This window comes from Mus caroli, unplaced genomic scaffold (assembly GCF_978045245.1).
Source record: "Mus caroli unplaced genomic scaffold, Mus_caroli_1 scaffold_11, whole genome shotgun sequence".
NCBI classification, from domain to species: Eukaryota; Metazoa; Chordata; class Mammalia; order Rodentia; family Muridae; genus Mus; species Mus caroli.
Genome location: NW_028227266.1, coordinates 42,022,594 through 42,048,593, shown reverse-complemented (window position 1 = coordinate 42,048,593; position 26,000 = coordinate 42,022,594). Strand labels below are relative to the sequence as shown.

Here is a 26,000-nt window from a genome sequence, read left to right as displayed (position 1 = left end):
AGTAACCCATTAACATCTCGTCGGTTCTAGGTGGAAAGGCCTTCCTCTCCATTCTCCATGGCCCCACAAGCTTCCCTTCCTCCAGTGCCACCAAGACTTGACCTTCTACAGCAGCGAGCACCTGTTCCTGCGAGCACTTCAGTTCTGGGGACTGCTTCCAAGGCAAAGCATTAACCATTTTTGCACTTTGCTGAGCCTCTGTTGTGTCTTAGTGGTTTTGACTTGACTTGTTTCCATCTTGTTTCCATAGGCTGCTTCTGGCTCCCTCCATAAAGACAAACCATTGCCAATACCTCCCACACTTCGAGATCTTCCACCACCACCCCCTCCAGACCGGCCTTACTCTGTTGGAGCAGAAACAAGGCCTCAGAGACGCCCTCTGCCTTGTACACCAGGCGATTGTCCATCTAGAGACAAACTGCCCCCTGTCCCTTCTAGTCGCCCAGGGGACTCATGGTTGTCTCGGCCAATCCCTAAAGTACCAGTAGCTACTCCAAACCCTGGTGATCCTTGGAATGGGAGAGAATTGACCAATCGGCACTCGCTTCCATTTTCATTGCCCTCACAAATGGAACCCAGAGCAGATGTCCCTAGGCTTGGAAGCACATTTAGTCTGGATACCTCCATGGTGAGTCCTAAATTTTAAAATATTTAGCCTAGTAGTATTTGTGAGTGGTATTTTATGGTCCAAAGTGTCTTGTTAGACTGGGCGTGGTGGCACACACCCTTCTCAGCACTTGGGAGGCAGAAGCAATTGGATCTCTGAGTCCAAGGCAACTTGGTCTACAAAGTGAGTCCTAGGACAACCAGGGCTGTAGAGAAACCCTGTCTTGGAAAAAATAAAGTGTTTTGTTGGAGTGGTTTTGGTCTCTATCCTAGGCTAGCTTCAAATTCTTGATCTTTTTGCCTCCGCTTCCTAAGTAACTGAGATTACAAGTGTGCACTACTGTGCCTTGTTTTGGGGTCAAAATTATTTGATAGGTTTTAATATAGAGTTCAGATAGCATTAATTCTTAACTCATAAGAAGTGTGTAAACTAAGGGCTGATGAGAAGGCTCAGTTTGATCCCTAGAATGAAGTAGAAAGAAGTGAATTTGGAAGGAGGGCTAAGGAACACCCAAGAAGCCAAGCGCACACCTGTAATCCTAGTACTTGGGAGGCAGAGGCAGGTGGATCTCTGAGTTCAAGACCATCCTTGTCAATGTAATAAGTTCTAGGCCAGTTAGGGTTACCCAATTAAACTCTGTCTCAGAAAGAAAGAGGATGGGGGAGAGGGGAGAAAGAAAAGTAAGAAAACACCCAAGAGCTGATACTCAGCAGGTAGACATGGTGGTGAGCCTGATGGTGCAAGTGTGGTTCCTCCACACCTATGTAATAGAAGGAGAGAAGAGAATCCTGAAAGTTATTGTATGATTTTTACACATACATACATACACACTATATCAATGGCTTTTTGTTTTTTTTATTTATTTTTTTATTTTTTATTTTTTTTAAGAGACAAGGGGACTGGAGAGGTGGCTCAGCAGGTAAGAGCACTTGTTGCTCCTGCAGAGGGCCTGGGTTTGGTTCCCAGCACCCATGTGGTATTCTCCAACTCCCTGTATGTAACTCCAGTTCTTGGAGATCCAGTGCCTTTTTCTGACCTCTGAGGGGACATGGTACACATATGTACATGCAAGCAAAACAGTCATACACGTTAAAGACATGTGGTCTCTCGTAAACTGATGCTTTGAACCTGGCTAACAGATACCAATCTGATGGGTGAATTGACAAGGAAGTTAGAAATCTAAGAAGAAATACTGTTAGAAGACTGTAATGACACTCAGATGGCCATTTGTTGGTTCCACAGAAGAGATCAAGACATTTGAGTGGCACCTAATGACATCGCATTGAGGAAGAATAACCATTTTGAGTTTAGGTATAGATTTATTTATGCTAGAAGTGGTATTTCTGTGGACAATTTTCTTCGTCTCATCCTTTTTTAGAATTAGAATGAAGAAGGTATTTTCTAGCTTTTCCTTTCTTACTCTCTCACCTGATATTTTTTTCAGAGTCAGAATCCATAAGCACTGATTCTGTCAGAGGTGCTAACCCTTGGGTTTGTGAGATCCATGTTTATGTTAATATTGTGATGGTTTTTTTTTTTTTTTTTCTTCAGCAAGCTTAGTAAGAGGAAATACTCAGCTGTAGGTGGGAAAGAGAGATTCCTTTCAGACCTTTTCTTATTTTGCAGAATATGAATAGCAGCCCAGTAGCAGGTCCAGAGAGTGAGCACCCAAAGATCAAGCCTTCCTCCTCTGCCAACGCCATTTACTCTCTGGCTGCCAGGTAAGCAGACCACATCTGTACTTCATGCTGTGCATTGGTTTGTTTGTTTTTTTCATGAGACAGATGGCCTCAAACTCACATCAGATTTAGAATGGTAAACCTGGTGTAGTTGGTGCATGCCTGTATCTCTCACTAGAGGGGTAAAATTGCTACAAGTTTCCAAGCTATCAAAACTTCTCAAAACAATAAGGGGGCTAGATAGTGGCTCGGTTGTTCAGATATTTGCTGTTCTTCCAGAGGACTTGAGTTAGATTCCCAGCATCCAGATAGGGCAGCACAGTCATCTGTAGCTTCAGCTCCAGGAGACCTAGTGCCTTGGGCTGCCTTGGGCACCTGTAGTCGTGTGCACATACCCACATGCAGACCCTCACATGGTTCATGTTTTGTTATAACTGAAGTTAATCAAAATCTTAAAACAAAAGCCACCTCACAAGTCTCCTACTTTGGCTCTCTGGGTGCTGTGATTTTTGGGTTTTTGTCATGTTTTCGTTTCATTCTTTTTTCTTTATGCATGTATGTAGGCCCACCTTGCTGAGTCTTATCATTTTTATTAATCTTTCTATAAAGAATCAATTTTTCTTATGTTTCTATGGCAAATGCCCTTAATCTTAGCACTTGGAGGGCAGAAAGAGCTAGATCTCTAAGTTTTAGGCCATACTAGTCTACATATCAAGTTCCAGGACAGCCAAGACTACATAGTGAGACCCTGTCTCAGCTACAAGCAGTAGCAGAACCTAAAGAGCTAACTCCAGAACAGCCAAGGCTACACAGAATCGCCCTGTCTCAGGAAAACCAACCAACCAACCAACTAACCAGAACAAAAACTTGTACTGCTTTCATAATCAGGAAAACATTATGTGAAAACAGAGGCAAGTAGCTGCAAGTACTTCTCGATTGTTTAAGATATGCAGAAAAGGTGAAAGAGGAAAGGAAGACAAGACACTCAGGTTTATTCCAAGATCTATGAGGCAGGGTCATTTTTTTATGCAGTCAGTATTTTGTCTTAGTCTCCTTTCCTAAGGTGGGATAACAGGGTTCTTTTTTAATAAGTTTTTTATTTTAATTGCATGTAGTTGGGTGTTCTACCTGAATATGCCTGTGTGCCATATGCAGGCAGTGCCCGTGGAGATGCACCAGAAGAGGTAATCAAATCACCTGGAAATGGAGTTGCAGATAGTTGTGAGCTGCTGAGTGGGTGCTGGGAATTGAACCCCAGTCCTCTGGAACAGCATCCAGTGCTCTTAATCTTAACCACTGAGCTATCTCTCCAGCCCTGCAGGAAGTGGAGTGAGGATTATGTAGTATGTGCTGCAACAACGAGATCTCTGAAGTAGGGGCCCAGGGATGTGGTCAGTCTAGCATGTGCAAGGTCCTGGGTTTGATCCCTGCACTGCCCCCCACCCCCACCCAAATAAAATGCATTAAGAGTCAGAAGTCTAGGATCTACTCTCGGATGCTAGCAACCAGATTACTTTTTATCTTGTTTAGATTTTTCTGGTAGGAAATATTGAAGAGAAAAGGCAGTTACACTTTTTTTTTTTTTGAGATTTATTTATCTATTTTATATATGTGAGTACACTATAGCTGTCTTCAGACACACCAGAAGAGGGCATCAGATCCCATTACAGATGGTCATGAACCACCATGTGGTTGCTGGGAATTGAACTCAGGACCTCTAGAAGAGCAGTCAGTGCTCTTAACCACTGAGCCATCTCTCCAACCCCCAGTTATACTATTGACAAACTATATACTTCACTACCATTAGGAAATTTCGTATTGGGATTTGCTATACATTTCTAGCATTCTAGCGCCTTGTAAAAGGAGCTTTATAACAAAACTTACTTACAAGTTGAGTATACTTCCCATTTCAGTTTTGTTGTTGTTGCTGTTTTGTTTTGTTTTGTTTTTCCGAGACAGGGTTTCTCTGTGTAGCCCTGGATGTCCTGGAACTCACTTTGTAGACCAGGCTGGCCCCGAACTCAGAAATCTGCCTGCCTCTGCCTCCCAAGTGCTGGGATTAAAGGCATGCGCCACCACCGCCCGGCTCCCATTCTAGTTTTAACATTTGGATGAAATGAAAATAGAATTTGTAGTCGGTGCTTGTTTTCCTAAATGCTTGCCATGGTCTGTGAAATGATAGTACCTTAGGTGTTTTGTGTGCGTGCGTGTGTGTGTGTGTGTGTGTGTTTATCAAATTGAGCTATTTCAATTCTAACTGTTTCATACTTGAAAGTTTTCCGGCTTAATTATTTTCTTCATCTTTTTTTAAAAACTCTTCCAGGCCTCTTCCTATGCCAAAACTGCCATCTGGGGAGCAAGGGGAAAGTGAAGAGGACACAGAATATATGACTCCCACATCTAGGCCTGTAGGGGTTCAGAAGCCAGAGCCCAAAAGGCCGTTAGAGGCAACCCAGAGTTCACGGTATGCTCACAGCAACCCCATTTGGAGCCAAGTGTCTTTGCTGTCTTTTACCTGCTTGTTTGCTAATTGCCAGAAGTAAAGCAGAAAGAGGGGGGCTGGTGAGATGGCTCAGTGGTTAAGAGCACGGACTGCTCTTCCAAAGGTTCTGAGTTCAATTCCCAGCAACCACATGGTGGCTCGCAACCATCTGTAATGGGATCTGATGCTTTCCTCTTTTGTGTATGAAGACAGTGACACTGTACTCATAAAAATAAATAAATCTTTAAAAAAAAAAAAAAAGCAGAAAGAGAAATCTAGACCCCAGTGCATAGGATCTAATGTGGATAAGCAGTTGTGTTGTTTCCACAGTGGCACAGGCCTCCAGAACATGCACATCTGATCTTGTCATGAGTCAGTCGTGGTAGGTATAAAGAGAATGTGTTATTTTGAAAGAATTAGGGCCTAGGACAGTTAGAAACAGGTGAGTCGTCTTAAATTTGCAAATAACAGAATTTTGTTTGTGAAGAGCATTGTACCTCTTTGTGATTCAGAGCATGTGACTGTGACCAGCAGATTGACAGCTGCACCTATGAAGCAATGTATAACATCCAGTCCCAAGCACTGTCTGTAGCAGAAAACAGCGTCTCTGGTAAGTAGCCTGTCTTCTACTTAAAAATTGATATGCCTTATGTGGTAGCACCTGTCTGTACAATGTCAGTACTTGGGCTTCTGAGGCAAAAGGATTGCAAGTTTAAGGCCAGTTTGGCCTGCATAACAAACACCCTGTCTGGGAAGAGAAGGAGACCAGAGGGTTGCTCTGTAACATTTAGTTGAGATAGCTTAAACCAAGGAGAAAATTTTTCTCAGTACTTTTGTTCAAAGGTCTTTGATTTGTGGACAAGATGGACCCGCTTATCTTTTATTTCCTTTCCAGACACTAGGTCCTGTTTTTCCCTCCTCTCAGGGCCTGGAGACATCTGTTATATGGCTATTACATGGAGATAGCTGTTCTATCTCAGTACTAGCAGCTTTCTTGTAGTTGCATTACATTGATGAAATTCTTTTGTGTGTGGGTGGTAAATACTCAGTTCCCGAGTTAAGCAGCTTGCCAAGGGGAAAGTTCAAGAAGCCTTTGACTGACCTTCTGAGGTGAGATGCAGAGGAGGCTCTAAAATAGCTCTCGGGACTCTTGCTTCAGTAGTTATTAACCATAGCAAAGGTGACTGTTGACATGTTCAACAAGAGAGCTGGTTCAGGCTTTACTCACCTCTCTCCACAGGACCTCAAACGGTATTTCATCCACAGTGGACACTTGAGTAACTGTTGAATGAAATAAATGGTTGTATGCATGTGTGAATAATGGCTGCTTCTGGATTGAAGTGTGTTGGAAAATGATGTCAGGAGAGGACAATAACTTACACCAACTTTCTACTAGGGGAAGGGAATTTGGCCACAGCTCACACTAGTACTGGCCCCGAAGAATCAGAAAACGAGGATGATGGCTATGATGTGCCTAAGCCACCTGTGCCAGCTGTACTGGCCCGCCGGACCCTGTCTGACATCTCCAATGCCAGCTCCTCCTTTGGCTGGTTGTCTTTGGATGGTGACCCCACAAGTGAGTCTCCAGGCTGTGTTGGCTAGTCCTGGATTGTTGTCTGGCCTCTGGTTTATAACTGAAAGTCATGACTTTGTCTCGTGTCAGTAAGTCAGTGAGCAGAAGTAGTGGACTGTGTCCTGTATCTATCTGTTGGAAAGCTGGTTCTAGGTCCTACATTAGGAAGTGAAACTCTGAAGATGGTGCTTAAACCACAGCTCTGCCTATAGAGGAGGGCAGGGCTTCTAGTTCTTCTGAGTATGCATGTAATGCTGGAAATTAGGCTTGATGGAAGCGATGTTATGTTTGTTTGTTTTTTCTAAGCCCTGTTCCACTGGGGAAGAAATGTGCTACCCTCCAATAACACAGTTTATGGGCCTGGGCCAGCCCCATCGGTCTCTAGTATCCAGGGCTGCTCTTATATCTGTGACTGCCTGGTAGGGCAGCAGCCAGAATAGCTGTCACTTTGGAAATTAAAGACAACTTTCAAAACAGCTGAGGGAAAAGATCTACCATCTTGTTGCCCCTCTAGGTAGCATCTCCACCCAGTCCAGCTTCCCGCTTCCTCTCTACAGTTTAAGCTGTTGTCTTCTTATTTGTAGGAGTAGTTTAGTGAGTGTTTGAACCTATTGCTAAGTATAACACCCAGTGTAGGTGTTATATGCTTTTCAAAGTCACAGTTGTTGTTAACAGCATGGGTGCATGGCATATTTAGAAGGTCCTTTACTCTGTGATAGGAGTCTAGATCTAAAACCCAGAGGCCAGCAGCAGAATACTTAACCTATCATGTGTATAGCCCTGGGTTTAGTTCTAGCACCTCAGGTTGATAAAACCCAGACTTATGCCAGGCATGGTGGTTCATAGCTGTAATCTCTGCACTTGGGGGACTGAAGCAGGAGCCCAGCTGTGAGTTTGAGTCCCATCTGGGCTATAGAGTGAACCTTTGTTTCAAAATGAACAAAAAACAGAGCCCCAGCCTTGAGACAGAAAAGCACACTACTAGCACTATTAGTAACTACTGTTACTGCTGTTAAATGTGAGCTTCCCAAGATTGGCAAATGTTTTCTTTCCTTTCTCTTTTAGACTTCAATGAGGGTTCCCAAGTTCCTGAGCGGCCCCCCAAACCATTCCCTCGGAGAATCAACTCAGAACGAAAAGCCAGTAGCTATCAACAAGGCGGAGGTGCCACTGCTAACCCTGTGGCCACAGCACCCTCTCCGCAGCTCTCAAGTGAGATTGAACGCCTCATGAGTCAGGGCTATTCCTACCAGGACATCCAGAAAGCTCTGGTCATTGCCCACAACAACATTGAGATGGCTAAAAACATCCTCCGGGAATTTGTTTCTATTTCTTCTCCTGCCCACGTAGCCACCTAGCACATCTCTCCCTGCCATGGCTTCAGAGGACCCATGAGCCAGGCTCTTACTCAAGGACCACCTAGGAAAGCAGTGGCTTCTTTTGGGACGTCACAGTAAGGTCCTGCCTTTCCTGTGGGGATCGACACATATGGTTCCAAGATTTCAATGCAGTGGAATGAAAATGGAGCAGCTAATGTGTTTCATTATTGTATTGGTCTTAAGAGTGTTTTTGTAGTCCTGCAGTCTCCAGTAGGAGAGAATGGGTTTTTATTAAATGGTAACCTATCCCAGAAACAGCACAGGAAGCAGTAGAAGCACTGTGCTGTGGCCCTAATTAAGGACTTAAGGCTTTCCTGTTAAGGATGTGTGTCTCTGTGTCTGTGTGTCCTGTCATTATAAAGATTATCCTGCTGTGTGTGAATCCAGGCAGGGAGTTAGCACAAGAGCTTCAGGAAGGAATCTCTGAAGACTCCCATCTACTGTGGTATTGCACCTAGCCCTGCTGGATACTGCAACCTCAATCCTCCCCTTTGGCTTAGATTATCATGTACTTAGCTATGTTTTATATTGTTAGAATACCCGCTGTCCTTTCCCTTGGAAAATCCTTACTTCACCTCCTCCTCATTGGTGTTCTGTAGGCTTGCTGTGACCAGTCTGAAACCAAGCAGCTTATAGGATGGTCTTTCTAATGTGTGATGGTGTTGGTTTGTTTGGTAGACTAAGTGGGAAGGAAAGTACTGTTCTGTGGTTAATTGATGCTAGCACCTAACACTGGTCACTCCAAAGTGCTGTTTCTATAGGAATGTTGAATTTGTTTTTGTTTTTTTAAAGAAGTTTTAATTCTCCTAGTTACCTAATGACCGGTTTGAGATAGAGGCCTTCATATACATTCCGTGTCCTCCCCAGGACATAGCCTGTGGGAGTCGGTTGCCTTGATGCCAGGTGTATGTTTCTGATGTCGGTCATGAGTGTTTCTGCCTAACAGGAACAGAACATTTGTTTCCAGGGTGGCTTTCCAGCCCAAAACCATAGAGCTTTTAGGAAGCGTCAGTCATATATACTATTTAGATTTACAAAATAAACAGTTAGGACTTACCTGTTTAGTCTTTCTTGCCAGTGGCTAACTTCAGCTTAGGGATTTCTCCCTTGAATAGGAGCCAGGTAAGCCTTTCAGAAATGATTTCTCCCTTTGCCCTGTGAGGAACGGAGCTAACACCAGTGAGGACAGCATTTGCTGATGGCTTCTCTAGATTGGTCACCCAGTGACTTGGTTGTCCACGTGCCTAGCTTGTCCTTTGGAATGGTCTCTCTCTCCTTTCCTTGCCTTTTTTATTGGGTCCTAGATGTAACCGCTGTGTCATCCATCTACCGTATTTAGATATCATTCATTGAAATTCTTTAGCTAGACAATTTGGAACAATGTAATAGTTTGTGTGTTTACAGGTTCATCAAGGAGATGTAGATTTGTTTTGGAGAGTCCGTTTCTAAGTCATTGTAGTGACCTCTTGGGTTCAGTTTGTTCTCTGACTGGAGTCTTGCTGGCTTCTCTGACAGCGTTGCCCTTTCTCCTGTTGAGTACGAGCTGGCTTTCACATGAATCCTCTCTGTTCTTTAGGTCCAGGCAGAAATGACCCACCAAGAACCTGCTTTCTTTCCAGTCTTTTGCAACAAAAATCTTTTGAACTCTTCTTTTAGTTTCTTGATGCTTCAAGGTCTGAATTTTATCCTCTTACCTTAAGGCTATTCAAAAGGCAGATACGGTATCTATGGTTACCCAGTGTCTTCTCTACATAGCAAATGAGTAGAAAACAATAGCTTGTCATCCACAAAAAGTTTGTGATATCCAATTTTGTGTTCATTTGAATACTGAAAGCCTAAGCCAGGCTTGGTGGCATTCAGCACCTGAGAGATGGTGGCAAGATGATCAGGAGTTCAGCACCAGCTCAAAGCTCCTGAAACCCTGTCTCAAAAATAACAGGGGTTAAAGAGATGACTTCAGTTAAGAGCAACTGTTCTTGCAGAGGACCTAGGTTTGGTTCCTAGCACCCATATGAAAGGTTTCTCAGATGTATAAGCAACTCACAACCATCTATAACTTCAGTTCAGAGCAATCTGATGCCCTCTTCTGGCTTCTGTGGGCACCAGGCACACATACGATGTGCATATATACAGGCAGGCAGAGCATTAAATAAATAATATGAAAAAATTTAAAAAATGAAAATTAAAGGCCTTAAAAGAGAAGTAGGGAAAAGCTGCAGGCTCTAGTCTGTCTATATTGGAGTGTCTTTTTTCCTTGTAGCTATTGCCCAGAATCTGAAGATGTATCAAGGAAACAGCACTGGCTACAGGCCTTTTGCCTTCTTTGTGCATCTGTCTTGTGTGGAGGCTAAGGAGATAGCTCAATTGGTTGAGTGTTTGTCTGGCATTCACAGAGCCATGGTTCAGCCCCCACTCTGCACAGAAGAGTGTGCTAAGGCACACCACTGATCCTTAGCATTCGAGATGTAGAGACTGCATCAGAAGCTCAAGGCACTCCTGGTTTAAAACTAGCCTGGGCTACATGAAACCCTGCCTCCAAAAGAAAACAAAAACCAAATCTGTGGGGATTACTGCCCATAATACTTAGGGAAATGACAATTTTGTCCTGCTGTATGCTGAGGTGTGAGCTCTGGAATGGGCGTGGATAGGGTAGGTGGGTACTGAGTCCCTAGGCTAGACAGGCACATCTCTGATTGACTTGGGTGTTGGTTTAACAGATGTATACCTGCAGGCATTAAGGTTTAAGGCCATTGTGTGTAGGCCTTTCCTTTGCTCCCAGGACACACTGAGGCCGTGTCTGGTATTATTAGGTGTCCTTAGGAAGGCTTCATGCCACTCATTTTGGATAGTCTCCAAGTTTTGAATTTCTTTTTCCTGTGAGGGCAAATTTCCTATTTTTCATTTTCTATCTGTATGGCAAGTCTTTGGCTCGCCCTCTGAGTTTACCTAAAACTGCCTTTTCATAAGCAAGCTTTATTTTGAGTCTCGCTAGCTATTTTTGGCAAGCTCACCCCCTTTCTCTGTTCTGTTACAATTAGGAAAGCCTCTTTAATGTTTCTCCTTTTCTCATTGTCACTAACCTATTTTATTCAACACAGGTCCTTGCTTTCTCTGTATCTTTGTGGATTGTTTTACACGCCACCTTATTGATGGCTCATATCTTGCCAGGACTCCGGGCAAGGCTTTTCTAGTCCAGTCCCAGAACTGGATGTCATAGCTGTCCCTCCCACTGTCCTTCTAAAGTGAAAAGTTTGGCTTTTGGATTTTTTTTTAATTGGATATTTTCTTTATTTACATTTCAGTGAAAAGTTTTTAAAATGGTTTTAAAAACTTGTAGGTTCTGAAATATACCTCTTTCTAATTTACAAACTAAACAGCTTTTGCGAATTGACCCTGGCCGGCCATTCTTCATATTCTTCTTACTCCTCCCAGCCCCACCCTGCATACTCTGCCATTTTGTCTTTCTCTTTCTAGTCTCAGACATGCCTATCACTGGACTACAATGTGTGGTAGTTGTGCTGGCATGGGGCAGCTGAGATGGATGGAAGGCACTATTCTTCATAGTTAAAATATTTATTTCCTCTGTAGGAAAGTAAGAAATGTTTTATGGTCCAAGTATCCAACTTACAAGTTAATTTTTGCAACACACCTTGCTTGCAGACCAAACCAGGGACCAGCTGTGTATTCCTTTTATGGCACCATTAACAAGATCTAGTCTTTCTGTGTTAGCCATGATGCTAATACTGAATGTTTTCCTACCTCACATCATGAGAATCAGAAGGCTACTGGCCTTCTCAGACCTTCCTTCTTTCTGTTGGCCTTTCTGAGTCTGGAATGATCACTCCATTGAATAGAGTATTCCAGCCAGTATCCTGGCTACAGATGTTTGAGTGATTACTGTGTGTCAGAAATGTCAGCTATGTGCTCTTTCCTGCCACCTCCTGGTGGTTTTCTGGTATTGGGAAGTTAAGCGTGGGCTGCCCTTGGCTCTTTTTTGCATTTGACTGTGCACATGTGTATTCACGGCTCTCTTATGTAGACTTATCTTCCCTTACAGAGCTGGTCCACTTAAAACTGGCCCGAGACTTTCCCATTAACCCTGGTTGTCTTCCTGTGGCTTTGATAATATTTGGGAGATTCTGTTGTGTATACCTCATAGATTATCCATGCTTGCTACAAAGTTTAGTGCCACTTCTTGAGTGGATGCAGAGTCCACTGACTTGAGTTGCACACTAGAGCACTAAATGTTTAAGCTGAGCTTGCTGCAGTCTCCTTTCCAGTCCAGTGCCTTTTCTATCTTTTTACTGAGCTGCTTCTGTCCTTTCTTGCTGGAAAGATTTTGTTCTGCCTTTCTGGGACTGTCACCATCTCCCATACAGTTTGGAGGGTTCTTTTTCCTGCTATTCAACAATCTAAGTAATTCTGTCTTAGAAGGGGTGAAAGGGTTGGAAAGGGCGAAGCCCTCATTCTCAGGCTGCTCTTGTAGAGGCCGGTCAGGAACTGAGCCTGGATCCTGTCCACATAAGCCTGCCTAGAGCAGCACTAGAGGGACCAGAGCTTCACTATCAATGTTCTCCTCTGGCACTTGAAGTGTCAACATGTAGCGGAAGTACTGTAGCACTACACAGAGCGTCTTGATGCAGCTTTGATTTCAGTCCACAGACACAGTCAATCCTATAGGAATGCACAGAAGACTTGGTTCTTGTATGTTAGTGGGCTGGACAACTTTAGACTTTGTCCCTCCTCCTACTCGACAGAGTATTTGTATACGTGACAAAATATGTTCCCTAGTCCTTGAGTTCATGTGATCTTCTTATGATGAATGCAGTTCTTTAGAAAAACTCAAGAATTCCTGGAAAAAATAGGAAAAAAGTTAACCCTGTATATTAATTCCATGGGCCAGCCTGGACATCCTGAGGACGACTGTGCTGGGCCTGTGTCTCCTGAGGCTATCTGCACCAACCTAGAAACCATGGAACAAGCCTGTCTTAACGGCTCTTCGGAAGTAGAAATAGGAGAATTATGAATTTTAGGCCAGCATTGGATCTATTACAAGCTGAAGACCAGACTGGACTCTGTGAGTGTCTTGCCTGTTCGTGGGAATATTTTCTCCTCTTGTTTCCAGCAGCAGAGAAAGCAGCAGCACCACCTGGCAAATGCGTGGAGGTCCTCTCTTCAAGTACACATCGCTGATGGAGTGGTTTCTTTGCCAGTGGGACTTTTGGCTCTTCCACTGTGGTTTCCTTTAAGTCTGATAGTTTGAAGGTGCAGTCTTTTACAGCGGGGCAGTCTTGAGGCAGGACCATGCGGTAACTACTAGCCACATTGCGCCTGCAGTCAAGGAGCAGTAGTGCTTGGGTATATTCTTAAGAAAGAATACACTCAGCAAGAACAGCGATTTGAGGGTCCATCCCCCACTGAACCTATAGGGAGAACAGAGAAATGATGGTGAATTGGGAGCTTAGAAGAGATATGCAAAGGAACTTCCACCGTGGAAGTACAGTTGCTGTTCCACTCTTCGCCCCTATTTTTAACTTAGTCAGAGTCACTGTCACCTTTGCTGCTAATTACTTTTCTTCTCCCTAGGAGTCTTGGCACCCAAGATTGCTTTCCTCACTCTTGAGGCCACTCTTCTGTCCTTGGATGGCATTTCTTAGCCTCCATTCAACCTCGGGTCTCTTTGATGTTACTCAGAGTGCAGACCATGGCTTCCACTGTAGCTAGTACCTTTTGGCTTGGCTCTCTGCTGGTTTTACTGCTGAATACCTGTTCATTATGTGGGCTCTTGACCTGTCTTCTGCATCCCCATCCTCTTTGTCTTCCTGTAGGGGAGCCTACAGTGATATTCTTAGCTTTACTTTCCTAGGTACCACTGGGACATTTGCTAGAATAGGGATATTTTCAGTGTCGAAAAGAGCTTGTTCTTGTGTGCTTCTTAAACAGGCTACCTGTATCTTCTCTGGTTGCTTTTTCTCTAGTCCTGTGTGGTGGTTTTGGTTTTTTGGTTTGGTTGGTTTGGTTTTCTTTTTTTCTTTCTTTTTTTTTAAGGTGTTGGGGAAGTAAAACTGCTTCTGCTTGCCTGGATCATTGGAATCCCTTCCTAGAGCCCGGCCTGAGTTTGAAGGCATATCAGATATACTACCCTGCTTTTAACTTCTAAATAGTCAAGTCATTTGGTATACACAGAAGTAACCTACTAACCCAAAGATACACATTGAGGCGCATAGGAAGGGCAAGAGCCGCTCATCAGATTTTTAATTGATGTCTGAGCTCCTGGATGAAGAGGCAGAGGGATAGTAGTGCCATGTGCCTTCACAGTGCCCCAGGAAATCTGGCTTGGCTGCAAGAGAAAGTACCAGTATTTCTTGGTTCCAGTAAGTAGCACAAGAGTTGAGATGGAGAACTAGGGACAGGGAGAGCCCTGCACATTGTTTTGTGCCTGCTGAAGAGCACTATGGGGAGGGGCCAGGGGCTGACCAACAGCTGCTTGCAGATCTTGCAGCCTCTTCTCTGCTTGAGAAAAATGTGGCTGACCACTCCTGTGTTGTCCAGAGCCCAGGCTAAGTGCCAGCCTCAGATCTCCCACTAATCTGGCTGCTGAACAAGTCAGCAAGAGTTCTGCTCACCTGGCCCTGCATTCCTGATTCAGTGCTACAACCGAATGTGAGAGGCAAACCTTCACATTGCCTTGAGTGTCCTTTCCTCTGACCCAGAATGGAGGCCAGTGAAGAGGATTGCTCAGTGCATGCTGTGCACAGCTCATCAGACTCATACTGCCTCACCACATACGCCCTAGAGTGGGGGGTGTGGAGCCTGTGTTGCTCTTCCCGCTACCTCTTACCCAGTAGTGGAGAGGGTGGCCATGTTTTGGCTGTATTTAAGTGGCAAGTGAATTCGGGGGTCTCTCTCTCTCTCTCTCTCTCTCTCTCTCTCTCTCTCTCTCTCTCTCTCTCTCCTGCTTTGTGGGCTAGTGAGCCTGCCTTGCAGTGCATGAGAGGAGACGCCTCCTGACCTCCTCCTCAGCACCCTTAAGTGGGAAGTCTGACCTCTGCTGAGACATGCTGGGCATGGCCGCTGTGAGGTACCTCCCACATCTGCTTTCTGGCTGTGCTGACTTGGGATTTTTAACCTTATATATCTTTTTCCTTTATTCAAAACAAAACAATTTTTAGCACACTGAAAAAAAAAAAAAAAGCCAAATGTTTTGTGCCTTTCTAAGGCAGCGCTGTACCCCAGGCTGCATCTTAGGACTTAATATGGAAATACCAGAGTCTGAGCTCTTCTGCCTTGAATATCTTTAGCCCTGGAGTTTTGGGGACAAGGATGTCTGGCTAGAGAGGTGGCACATTAGGTGCCTATAGTCTCCTTTCTCTGCCATGAGGTTTCACTGGAAAAGAGCATTGTTTTATTCTGGCAGCACGTGGTTGGTTCCAGGCAGCAGTTAGTGTTCAGATAACTGCTCTGGGTGCCCACTCACCCACCTCTGAGAGCAGTGCCCTGCGGAACAGAGCTGCAGGGTGAGCTCTCCTGCAAGAGGAGATGCTTCATTTGTTGTCTTTTTGTTTTGCTGGATCTTGAGCCAGCTTCAACCTCCTGCCTCTCCTCAGACTTGGCTGTCCTTTCATTTGAAGGCTTCAACCATAAAGCATGAAGTGGCTGGTGCCCATCACAGGGTCTGCTTGTACCCAGGGAGGGGCTGTGCAACCCTGAGGCCTGTCGGTCATACTGTCATAGGTTTCAACCACAAGCTTTTGTACCCCTCCCCTTCTCTCTGGTTCTCCCCTGCCTGTGGCTAACAAAGGGGGAGGGAGATGGAAACAGTTCTTTTTAAGATCTGCCTCATTTGAGATTTTTAAATTCTTGATTTGGGTGGGACAAGAGAGAACTTGATATTTTCCCCAGAATAGAGTCCCAATTTGTATATCAGTGTTAAAAAAACAAAACACAAACTTAGGTGAGATTCTCATGGACTATTTTTAAAATGTCATTAATATAAAGATTTCTATTAGCAGCATTTAACCTCTGTCCTGTAGAGTAGACAGAGGTCAATGCTCCTGCAGAGCAGTGGAGCTTTGAGACTCGTTCTCTCCGACCCGTGTTGTCTTGCCAGTGTACTGATGTGTAGAGGTCTGTTATACTAATGTTATTTATTAATTTTTTTTCATTTCCATACAGTTAACTAAAGAGCTTTTTCAAGCACCCGTGTCTGTAAAAAAAATATTTTTAAATAAAATTTCTTTTGTTGTAGCACACTTGAGTTCTGGTTCACTTGGGGTTAGGGGGAAATTACACAGGATAGCTTTGGGACTGATGGCAGTGATGCAGGTGAATAGGGGCACACAGGTGAGGGCAGAGACGCCAGCTAGCGTTTAGTAGCATGCTGCCCAGCTATGGATACTCTAGAGGTAAGGGCAGCCTTCTGGGAGCCTGTCCCTCTCTGAAAACACCTATAGTTTTGGAAGCCCCAGGTCTGTCCCTTCATAATGAATGGAACACAGCATCATGCTTTTGGGACAATAACACTTTATTTTTCTAACACATATAAAAGGAAATAATTTGCAAATTTACAGACAAAACCATATATATATATATATACATATATGTGTACACACACACACACACTTTGCAAAAGCTCTTGCCAGGCATTCTCCCACTTGGGCTCTCTAGGACCTGGCCCCCAAAGCTCACATGTAGAAATTTGGTACTAACATTCCTATAAGCCTAATCCCCATGAACAGTAGACCTTCTCTCTGTCCTGTCTCTTGTCACTAAGGGAATGCGGGAAGCTTGGGCTCAGTAGCCTTCAAAGAAAACAAAACTCAGAGAAACAGTGCCCGGCTTCCTTACACAGGGATGTGTCTGGAGGACTTACACCAGTTCCTGACTACTACCCAAAGGAAAAATGTTCCAAATGAGACCCTGAATTAGTAGCAGGCAGGAAGGTACAAAAGCAGCCGCCTCCAGACCGTGAGGTTTTCACAAGGACCAATGTGAACAGAATAATGTGACCACGTGCCCAGGTCCTTCATCATGAAGACAGCCTGTGAGGGGAGATGAGCTCAAAGAGGCAAGCCCACACAGCTGATGGCAGAAGGATTTGCCACCAATGGCTGTGCACGGGAGGGGGAAATGCCCTGGGAGACGGGCCTCTTGGGATAAGCATTATTTAGTGGACACAGAGGAGGGCTTGGTCTCTAAAACCAGGCCTCTGTGGCCAACTGAGCTCCTGCAGACCACTCCTGTCCCAGCTTTTAGCTCTCGGACCTGATGTGAGCTGTCAGGGGGGTTGAGTGTGGATCGTCCCTGCTGTCCCTCTGGAGGCTTCAGCTTAGGGTGAAGACTGAGTAGGGAGCTTCGAGCAGTGCAATGGGAGCCATTTAATGCCTCAGATCGATGTATTTCTCTCCCTGAAAATGGGTAGAGAGAAGTCACCAGAGCATGGAGGGCCAGCAAGGTTTACAGCATGACCACCAGACAGAGAGGCCGAAGCAAAAGCTGATGGGCTGCAACGTCCTTAAAGCAAGCAGCAGAAATGGGGTGGGGAAGGAAAAGACAGAAGTCCCCCAGCTAAGTCTCTACGTTTAACAGAAGGTGGCGGGGGCGTTGTCTTTCTCTAGGGTCCCTCCACCGTTTCCCCATCCTGCTACCTGTAGTAATGTTAAGGCAAGAGAGGTCTGCTCCCCATCTCTAATCAAGGATGAAGGACAGAAAGAGTTAGTGTTCAGGGACAAGTAGCATTATCCCACTACCCCCAATTCCTGAAAATTGAGCCCTGGCCTCAGGAACTGCCTCCTACCTGGTCTCCTGGAGCCCTCTTGTCACCGTTGCTGCCCTGAAGGAGAGCCATCTCTTCTGGGAGCTTATCTGACTTAACTTCAACTACAAATTCACTCTTACGAGTCGGGGGCAGCGTGCTGGGAGAAGGGAGGTGAGAGGTTGGCAACTCGGGGGCTGGGGGAGGCCGGGGATGGGGGGGGAGCCTTTTGGGAATGGACACTCTGGTGCTTTGGGGCTGGCTCAGGAAGGGAGAGTTGGGGGAGATGGTGTGGTTGGTGGCAGTTTGGTAGTGGACAGTAAAAACAGGTCCACTTTCTGCTCTCCAGGGTAATGGGCACTAGGTAGGCAGGGGGCAGGGCCCTTATGAGGCAGCAAGCTAGGCAGCCAAAAATGGGGGAGGAAAGGAGGGCATAAGCCTGGCTTACATCTCCTGTTTTCCCGAGCGTCCACATGGCAGCCTGCCCTTCTTGTAGAAGAAATAGAGAGCAGCACCCAGCACAGCAAGCACCAAGGTACACACTATCACAGCCACGATGACCACACCTTTGCTCTCTGGCTGTGGCAGCTTTTTCTCTGTCAAACAAAGACACTTGTAGTCATTCCCTGCTCCAGGCTGCCAAATGGCTGTTGCTGCCCCACCCTATCCAGCCCAGGGGGACAGATGGGCTGTTACCTTGCTCAACAGGGGAGACTGGGTACCACTGCACAGGCCCGGCTTACCTGTGGAGGTGCTGTTGGCTCTGGTGTGAGGACTGACTGTGAGGGTGCTGAGGCCAGTGGTTTGGCTGGATTCAGGTAGGAGGGTGGTTAAAGTGACTAGGAGGCAGAAGGAGTTGGGGGGTTAGTAGCACAAGTTAATGCCTGTGCCTGGGCATGCCCCTGCCAGCCTCTGCAGGGAGCCCGCTCTCACCCAGCTTCAGAACAATGGTGGTGGTGTTTGAGCCCAGGGAGTTGGAGGCTTTACACTCTGCACCTGTCTCCAGAAGCTCCGGGGTCACAAGGACATTCAAGGTGCTCACTACTGTCTGTGGATCTGGGTTCCATTCAGTTGCCTAGAAGTACATGGGCCTCTCAGAGGGCGGAAGCATCTCCGGCCATGGCCTCAAGGCCTAGGCAGGGATTAAGAGGATGGGGAGATAAAGCCTGCTCACCGAACCATTGACATTCCAGGAGATGGTGGGCTGAGGATGTCCTGAAGCCTCACAAGACAGATTCAGCACTGCATTCTCTTGCACCCACACCTTCCTCTCCTTTAATGCCATCCATGGAAACCCTTGGGGGCAGGGAAGGGTTAGACCCCCCAAATACCAAATAACCTGCTCCCCACCTCAGCTCCCACAGTACAAGCTGGCCTTTTTTTTTTTTTTTTCTTTTTTGCCTCCAACAGTTCAAAACCACGCAACTCAGGGTGACCTGGTCACTGTACAAAGGGCCTCACCAAAAATGCCCACGCTGACCGGCTGGGTACGATTCAAGCCAGGAAATCTGGGGACAGATGCCATGCAGAGATACCGTCCCCCTGCTTCCCGTCTCACGTTGTTTAGCTGGAGGACGGGCCCCTTCCCCAGCAGCTGGCCTGTCTAAGGGTGAGAGGTGGGTCAGGGGGTCTGAAAAGGAGCAAGCTCTGATTGTCCCCCCCTCCCCCAGTCTCAAAGGTGTCTGGGTACCTTGTCTCTCAGCCACTCAAACTCAAGGTCCTGGTTACTCTCTGCCTCGCAGGTCAGTGTGAGGCTCTCACCTTCCTGGACTTCAGGGGCAGCTGGATTCACTCGAACATCAGACACATCTGGAGGCATAGCAAAAAAATGTTAGCTTGACAGGAAGAGCCAGTTCCCTCTTTGCCCAGATGGAGCCTGCATCCATCCCAGGGCCTCACAGTTCACCAGCAGCTCCAGGGGGTCACTGGACAGTGTGATGGTAGTTTCCAGGTCTAGACTCTGACACTGGTAGAGCCCGCTATGGTGCTTCTCGGCAGGCTCCAAGGACAGGAGCCCATTTTCATCGGTGCTCTCCTCTTCCATCTCCCCAGTGCTGGGGTCCTGGGGGAGCACAAAGGGGTGAGGGTGAGCTGATGCCCTCCAGCTACTGTTCCCACCTCCTGCCCACACCCTTTCGCCCCCTCCATGCACCCAGCATGGAGCGCTCGCTCTCTCTGTACCTTCTTGTTGATAGTGAAGTGGGGTTGAGGGTTCCCATCTGTCAGACACCTGATTGTCACATGATCCCCTTCCTTCAGCAGCCCCACAGGCTCTACCTCCACCCACACTTTTTCTGCAGGGTCTGTTTGGGCAAAGGAGAAGGCTCTCAGTTCAAGAGGTGGCCCCAAATTTGACACAGAGGGACTAGCAGGAGTTCCCACAAGGCCCACCCCAATCCTCCCCCCACCCCCACCCCCCAAAAAAAATCCAGAGGCGCTAGGAAGTCAGCACTCACAGAAAACAGGGACAGTGACCTCCTTAGATTCCTTCATGTGGTTCCCACTGGGTAGCCGGTAGCTGAGTTCACAGTAAAACTGGGCATCTTTGTCCTCCTTAACTAGGCGTGCACTCAGAACACTCTTCAAGGTATACAAGCCGCTGGACTCGACAATCTGTGATGACTGGATATGAACTCCTGGGCAGAAGGAGGAAGCAAGGCCTGGCCTCAGGACCCCTCAGACTTCCCCTGGGGGTCAGCAGGGAGATGTCTAAAGGAGAGGCCCATAGCCGAACACAGAATGACGACCCTTCAGCCTAGCACTTTTATTGCTTGGTATTTACCCTAGAAAGCATTTACACCTTAGCATATATACAAGGATGGGGCCAGGAACACCCCAGAGACAAAGGAAAATGGAGTTGAATGAAAGGCTGAGTGGTAGAGCAAATTCTTAACATGGGTATGGCCTTAGGTTCAATACAGAATCCAAAACAAACGCCCCAAGGCGTTGAGACATTAAATGCTAAAGGAAGAGTGGAAACTCAGCCACGTCATGCACAATATAAGGCTAGGAAGCAAGGTGAGTCTATCTGAACAGACTGACCTAGGAAGGTTACACAAAGGGATGTGTGCCCAGCATGGCCACTGAGGTCAGGGCTTCTCAACTCAGCACTATTGATGTGTTGGGGCAGAATTAATTCTTTGTGGTGGGGCCCATCCTGTGCATTGTAGGATGCTGAGCTGTAGTTCTAACCTCTACATATCAGATGTCAACAGCAGCCTCCCTATTTGTGACAACCACTAATGCCCACAGACACTGCCAAGTATCCCCAGACTAGTGTGTATGCAAAAATCACTCCTGGTTAAAGACAGGAAAAACAAAAAACAAACAAACAAAAAAAAACGTAAGCCTTGTTTGAGCCAGGAACAGTATTACAGTCATGGAATCCCAGCGCTTTGAGGGGTAGGCAGAGAGGATCTGCAGTTAGGTCATCGAGCTGCATGAGTTCCTGTCTCAAAACACCACAGACAGCCCTCTACACTTCAGCAAGCATTTGTTTACGTGATGGACACAGAAGTAAGAATGAAGGAAAATAACAGTTGATAGCAGCAGTCACTTCTGGAAGAAGCCTGGGTCAGAAAGGAATTCCTAAGTTTTTTTTTATAGTCTAAATTTTTCTTCTAAAAAATTTTGTAGCCAGGTCTTTATTTAATTCCAGTGCTCAGGAGACAGAGTCAGGTGGATCTCTGTGAGTTCGAGGCCAGCCTAGTCTACAGAGCATGTTCCAGAACAGACAGGACTACATAGAGAAACCCTGTCTGGAAAAACCAAATTAAAAAAAAAAAATCCAGAAGCTTATAACAGTTTTTTGTGTGTTTGTTTTTTTGTTTTTTTTGAGACAGGGTTTCTCTGTATAGCCCTGGCTGTCCTGGAACTCACTTTGTAGACCAGGCTGGCCTCGAACTCAGAAATCCGCCTGCCTCTGCCTCCCAAGTGCTGGGATTAAAGGCGTGTGCCACCACGCCTGGCTGTTTTGTTTGTTTGTTTGTTTAATGTGTATGAATGTTTTGCCTTCGTGTGTATATGCACCACATGCATGCCTTCTGTCCTCAGAGGTCGAGGTCAGGAAAAGGCAGCAGATCCCCCTGGAAGTGGAGTTGTGAACCACGAAGTAGGTGTTGGGAACTGACCTGCGTCCTCTGCAAAAGCAACCAGTGATGTTCATGGAGCTAACTGTCCAGCCTACAGTCTGACTTATTCAGCATCACCTGTATGGTTTTTGTTTGTTTGCTTGTTTGTTTTAGTAAAAGCTCTACAAGGACATGCTAGATGGTCCTCCTGAGCCTTCTCAGTAAGGGTTACTCACGGTTCACCTCCTCTTGCAAGGGCAGTCTGTTCTTGTACCAGAGGACTTGAGGAATGGGGTAGCCGTTCCTCCCCACACAGGTAGCAACCTAAGGAGGACAGGACGAGAGTCTCCTTGCGTCTGCCACACACCACACACACACACCACACCCCTGTCCCTGCTTAGCCTCTGCCCACCATCTCACCTCCCTGAGCTCTTGCCTGTCCACATGGATGCCCACGACATTGGCTTGGATAGTTGGTTCCTCTGGGGCTTCTACAGTGGAAGGGGAATAAACAGAGACATGGAGACCCATCTTTGCTACGTGGTCCACATGACCCTGAAGGCAGAAATGAGGGGGGCACTCACTGAAGACCTGAAGCTCAACGTAGTGATCGTGGAGCCGTGGTCGCTTGCTCTTACACAGGAACATTCGCTCATCATGGGGAGTGACGTGACTCAGGGCCAGAGTAGCCACCGAGTCTTGGAGGCTAAGGCGGTGCTCATATTCACCAGGTTCACGCTGGCCCTTGCCTTGGTGCACACGGAAAATCAGGATCTGCCTCTCCTTGTGAATCTGAGGGAAAGGAGATGAGAGATGAGCTACCTACCGGAGAGACAGTTGCTTCCCACACAACTACTGCCCTCCAAAGTCCAGGCGCTCACCAAAAACCAGTCCACTTGGCTGAAGTTGCCTGAGGCCCGTGAGGGGCCACACTTGAGAAGGGCTGTGCTGCCCACTTCTGCCTCCACCAGGTCGGGCGTGAGTACTGGCTGCTTTTCCTCTCCTGGCACACCTGGGGAAAGAGAGGGGCACGCCCAGGCAGCGTTGTCAGCTCCAGCTGCTCTGTCCGGTCCCCTCCCCTCTCCTGGCTCACTGCAGCTGTCCCACTTGAAGGGTCTGGTGAGGGCCTTACCCTCTCCTTACTCTCAACTTCACCAAGCCCACACCCCCAACCTGGGTCAGACCTCTCCCAGTGTAATACGGAGTGGAACACAGACAGAGTGACTGGGTACATCTTAGAAGAAGCTGGTGGAGAGACAGATAAGAGCAACGTGGGCTCTGGGCCAAGATGAAGGCCCCTTGGCTCCTGGGCCCCTTCCTAGTCCTGGTGAGCTCAGACTAGGGGAATGTAAGGCATGTGCCAGGCTGGGGCACACAGGCCCCTTTGTGTGCCCCCCCTCCACGAAGACGTCACTATTCTACCCTCTGTCCCCCAAATCCTCTGGAAGACACAGTGAGCCAACTCTAGCCAGAGGCTATGATTTATGCTCCCACAGTAGCATGTCAAGAAATGCTGCAATACAATCTGAAGACCCCATCCAAGACTAGAGGGGTCAGAGTCTCCGCCAGGGGTTGGTTAGGTCAAAAACCAGAGAGTGGGCAGGAGTGACGTCAGTGGTGCCAGCATGCTGCCAGCCCTTTGAAGAGATGATGTCACTAAGCACAATCTGCCTGGACCCCGGGATGACTGGACTGTGTGGCTCCCAGACTGGAGGGAAGGTGGGAATAGCCTTCTACCAACAGCAGGAACTTTGGATCTCTGCTTTCTAAGGGCCAGAAGAGCAGGGCAGAGCGAAACTGAGTTTTCTGTGCTGCAATTGCCTAGCTGGGTTTAGCCCTTTCCCCAGAAATAAGGTCAGTCTGGGAGGCACTAGACTGGAGTACCCCAGGGACGTGGCTGGCACTGGGCAAGAGGCCAGCAAAGTGGGTAATGCCCATTCCTCCCCTTCCCCAGCCTGACCAGTGGCTGAGACGCGAGAAAGAGCCAAGAATAACACACGACACCGCTGCGTGTGCCCTGTAAGGGAAGCCCTGACCCAGGAAAGCATGTCTACTCGATGGCTTAAAGGAAAGCTCCGAGGTGCCAGGCTCTCTCCACCTGACTCTAGTCGACCACAGAAGCTGTTACTGTTGTAGAACTTCTCCATCTGTTGTCTTTCCCCTGTAATCCCGTCAAACCCGGAGGCGCAAGGAGACCCACAGCACCCGCTGCCCTTGCCAACGCCCAGCCCCAGCAGGAGCTGCCTCCTCCCTCGCTCACCTCCAAACTGGCGTGAGGCCCAGGCGGAGGGGGAGGGGTCGGCGGCCCCCTCCAGCTAGGGAAACTGCCTTTTCCAGCAACAGGCGGGCGCGGGATGCACGGCTTGGGGATGCGCCCCGGCCGCGCCTCTCTGCCGGGACTCCAGCACCCAGCACCCAGCACCCAGCACCCAGAGCGAGCACCTGCGGGAGGCCGGGCCCAGCGTCCTGCAGAAGCTCGGCCACACCCCTTCCCGCTCGCTGCTGCCGCAACCCGACCGGTCCGTTCCCAGAATACTCTAAAACCTAGGCTGCACACCCGCAAAGAAGTTGCACGCACGCGGGGCGCCTGGGAATCGGGGACTCTGGCAAGAAGGAGCGCCCACTGGGGTGCAGAGCCCCGACTCTACGTTGCTACCAGCTCTTATCTCCGGTACACTCGGGCGGCACACTCCGGCTCCGTCGAAGACATCCCCCAACTCCCAACGCCTGGGCTCTGAGGGACGCGGGTCGGGCCCCCCACAGCCCCCTCAACACAAAGAACTCACCCGTGGCACGGCGACAGCAGCAGCAGGCAGCGAACAAGACGCACACCAGTTTGGGCAGCCCCATGCTTCCCCGACGGAGGGCGCGAGCCAAGTGAGGAACTCGCCGCTGTCGGGGGCTGACGTCAGGGGGGCGGGGGAGGGGACCCCGGGCGCCGCCCGGCCCCGCCCCGCGTAGCCCCCCGCCCCCTCCCCGCGCCCTAGGGGGCGGGCCCCCGGCGCGCAGGCTGCGAGCTGCTGCTCCCGGATCCAGGCCTAGAGGCTAACTCCCGTTTTCTGGCTTGGAAAGGTTGAAGGAGCAATGACAGGTGTCCTGGGGCTCGAATGACTGGCCGAGGCGATAGAGGCTGGCCCGGTCGCTGTAGACTCTTGGACGCAGTAGCAGCGCTCACTCAGGTTTGTCCACTACTAGCGGGGACCCTCTAGCAGAGGAGCAACAGAGAGGTATCCCTGATAGAGGTTCCTCTACCCTGCTGTGGAAGCATGGAGCTGGCCCTGGTCGCCTTCTGGAATGACCGCTTCACTGCGGCGGCTGCCGGCTTGGCACTGTTCCAGAGTCTTCGCTGGCCTGGCAGCCTTGGAGGAAGAACTGTGCCAGGTCCCACAGACCTAGGGGTGCCTGCAAGGGGGCGGGAGAGTTGGAAACGGTGCCTTTTGGGTTATCTTTTCATATTCGAATTCTTGCAAGTCCCTCTTACCCTAAGAGGAGGGAGGAAGGGGTCTGAATTCACAAGCCCATGGTCCACGCCCTGACCCAGATAATCCTTTTTGTCTTCTGGTCTCTGTCTCGGTTTCCCTCACCTCAATGAGGAAAAGTTAATACTAACGGATGTGTGAGTCTACAGCCTGTCTCCCAGAAACCTATTACTCTCTCTAATGCTTGAAAGCTGCCTTCCCTACCCACCCCTCAACTCTCTCACGGGCAACGGCCTCAGGTTACTGAAAGCCTAAGTCTCCCACGCAGCAAGGTGCCAGGAGCCCTAGCCTCCATCCTTAATCCCAACTTCTCCCTGGGTCTTCTGGACTCTTAGATTCAAAAAGTCTCTAGCACCAGAGCTTCAAGAAGGGCTTCACCTTGGCTGGGACTCTCACCAGGGAGGGGTCTGTCACCCGGAAGGGAGCAAACAGCCTTTCTGCCGCTGCTGGAGAGAGGGAGGAGGGTTGAGGCAGCAAACCCCAGAGATGGCCAGGTGACTTGAGAGGATGCTCTGGGCTGTGTTCTGATGACTCAGATGACTGGCAAATCACATCAACCTCATCACTCAAGTCTCATTGACCCTCCTCCCTGTCCATTAGCCTCCAGACAGAGCCATGCCGACTGGCCTCCGGCTTGGGCTCTTGATGGGAGGGAGGAAGAGGCCCTTGCCTCCTCTACCCTACAGAGTGAACTGAGGAGCACTGGCCCCTGGCCCAGAGCCAAATAGGAAGATAAGCCTGTTCTCTGCAGCAATGGCTAAAGGATGCTGTCTGGCTAGGCAGGGCAAGTGCTGCACCCACCCCCACCCCCCACCCCCGTTTCTTCATTTAACACCATTAAGTTATCCTCTTCTCTGGCAGTCTGAAAAGAAAGGCAGCTAACCACCAAGGACAGTCAGTTCTGAATTCTTCCTCTTAGACGGATGCCAGCTGGGGGTTGAAGGAGTCGTTTCTGCAGTGAAAGGGAAATAAGATTA

At 48.1% G+C, this 26,000-nt stretch overlaps 2 protein-coding genes across 4 annotated transcripts in view; one reads left to right on the top strand and one right to left on the bottom strand.

Moving 5' to 3' along the window:
• The window catches only part of Cbl (Cbl proto-oncogene), an 82,267-nt gene extending 69,094 nt beyond the window's left edge, over nucleotides 1-13,173 (top strand). Inside the window, exons 10-16 of one of the 2 annotated variants that reach the window (XM_021171454.3) lie at nucleotides 31-162; nucleotides 251-628; nucleotides 2,234-2,328; nucleotides 4,610-4,750; nucleotides 5,281-5,378; nucleotides 6,165-6,344; nucleotides 7,407-13,173. In XM_021171454.3, coding sequence (XP_021027113.1) covers nucleotides 31-162; nucleotides 251-628; nucleotides 2,234-2,328; nucleotides 4,610-4,750; nucleotides 5,281-5,378; nucleotides 6,165-6,344; nucleotides 7,407-7,699 — 1,317 coding nt within the window. In that variant the 3' untranslated portion in view covers nucleotides 7,700-13,173. The remainder of the gene's footprint in view (nucleotides 1-30; nucleotides 163-250; nucleotides 629-2,233; nucleotides 2,329-4,609; nucleotides 4,751-5,280; nucleotides 5,379-6,164; nucleotides 6,345-7,406) is intronic. The other variant, XM_021171455.3, reaches the window with a different exon arrangement.
• Nucleotides 13,174-16,235: 3,062 nt separating this feature from the next.
• Mcam (melanoma cell adhesion molecule) lies at nucleotides 16,236-24,428 on the bottom strand. Of its 2 annotated transcripts, XM_021172233.3 has the most exons (16): nucleotides 24,331-24,428; nucleotides 22,426-22,556; nucleotides 22,129-22,336; nucleotides 21,965-22,035; nucleotides 21,781-21,868; nucleotides 19,931-20,110; nucleotides 19,656-19,777; nucleotides 19,374-19,536; nucleotides 19,165-19,283; nucleotides 18,936-19,077; nucleotides 18,649-18,770; nucleotides 18,408-18,549; nucleotides 18,218-18,313; nucleotides 17,923-18,070; nucleotides 17,517-17,634; nucleotides 16,236-17,127 (listed from the first exon to the last, which is right to left on the bottom strand). In XM_021172233.3, the coding sequence occupies exons 1-16, from the start codon at nucleotides 24,392-24,394 to the stop codon at nucleotides 17,098-17,100; spliced, it is 1,944 nt and encodes a 647-aa protein (XP_021027892.1). In that variant the 5' UTR covers nucleotides 24,395-24,428; the 3' UTR covers nucleotides 16,236-17,097. The 2 variants fall into 2 exon arrangements, with proteins under 2 accessions (XP_021027892.1, XP_021027893.1); XM_021172234.3 differs by lacking the exon at nucleotides 17,517-17,634.
• Nucleotides 24,429-26,000: the final 1,572 nt, after the last annotated feature.

Excerpts from the sequence above, each read along its gene's own strand:
- Mcam (XM_021172233.3), bottom strand. The coding sequence starts at position 24,394 with ATGGGGCTGCCCAAACTGGTGTGCGTCTTGTTCGCTGCCTGCTGCTGC. Across the intron at positions 22,337-22,425 it reads GCCAAGTGGACTGGTTTTTG|ATTCACAAGGAGAGGCAGAT; the intron begins GTGAGCGCCTGG and ends CCTTTCCCTCAG. Across the intron at positions 18,771-18,935 it reads GGTCAGCGTGGGCATTTTTG|GGTTTCCATGGATGGCATTA; the intron begins GTGAGGCCCTTT and ends CCTGCCCCCAAG.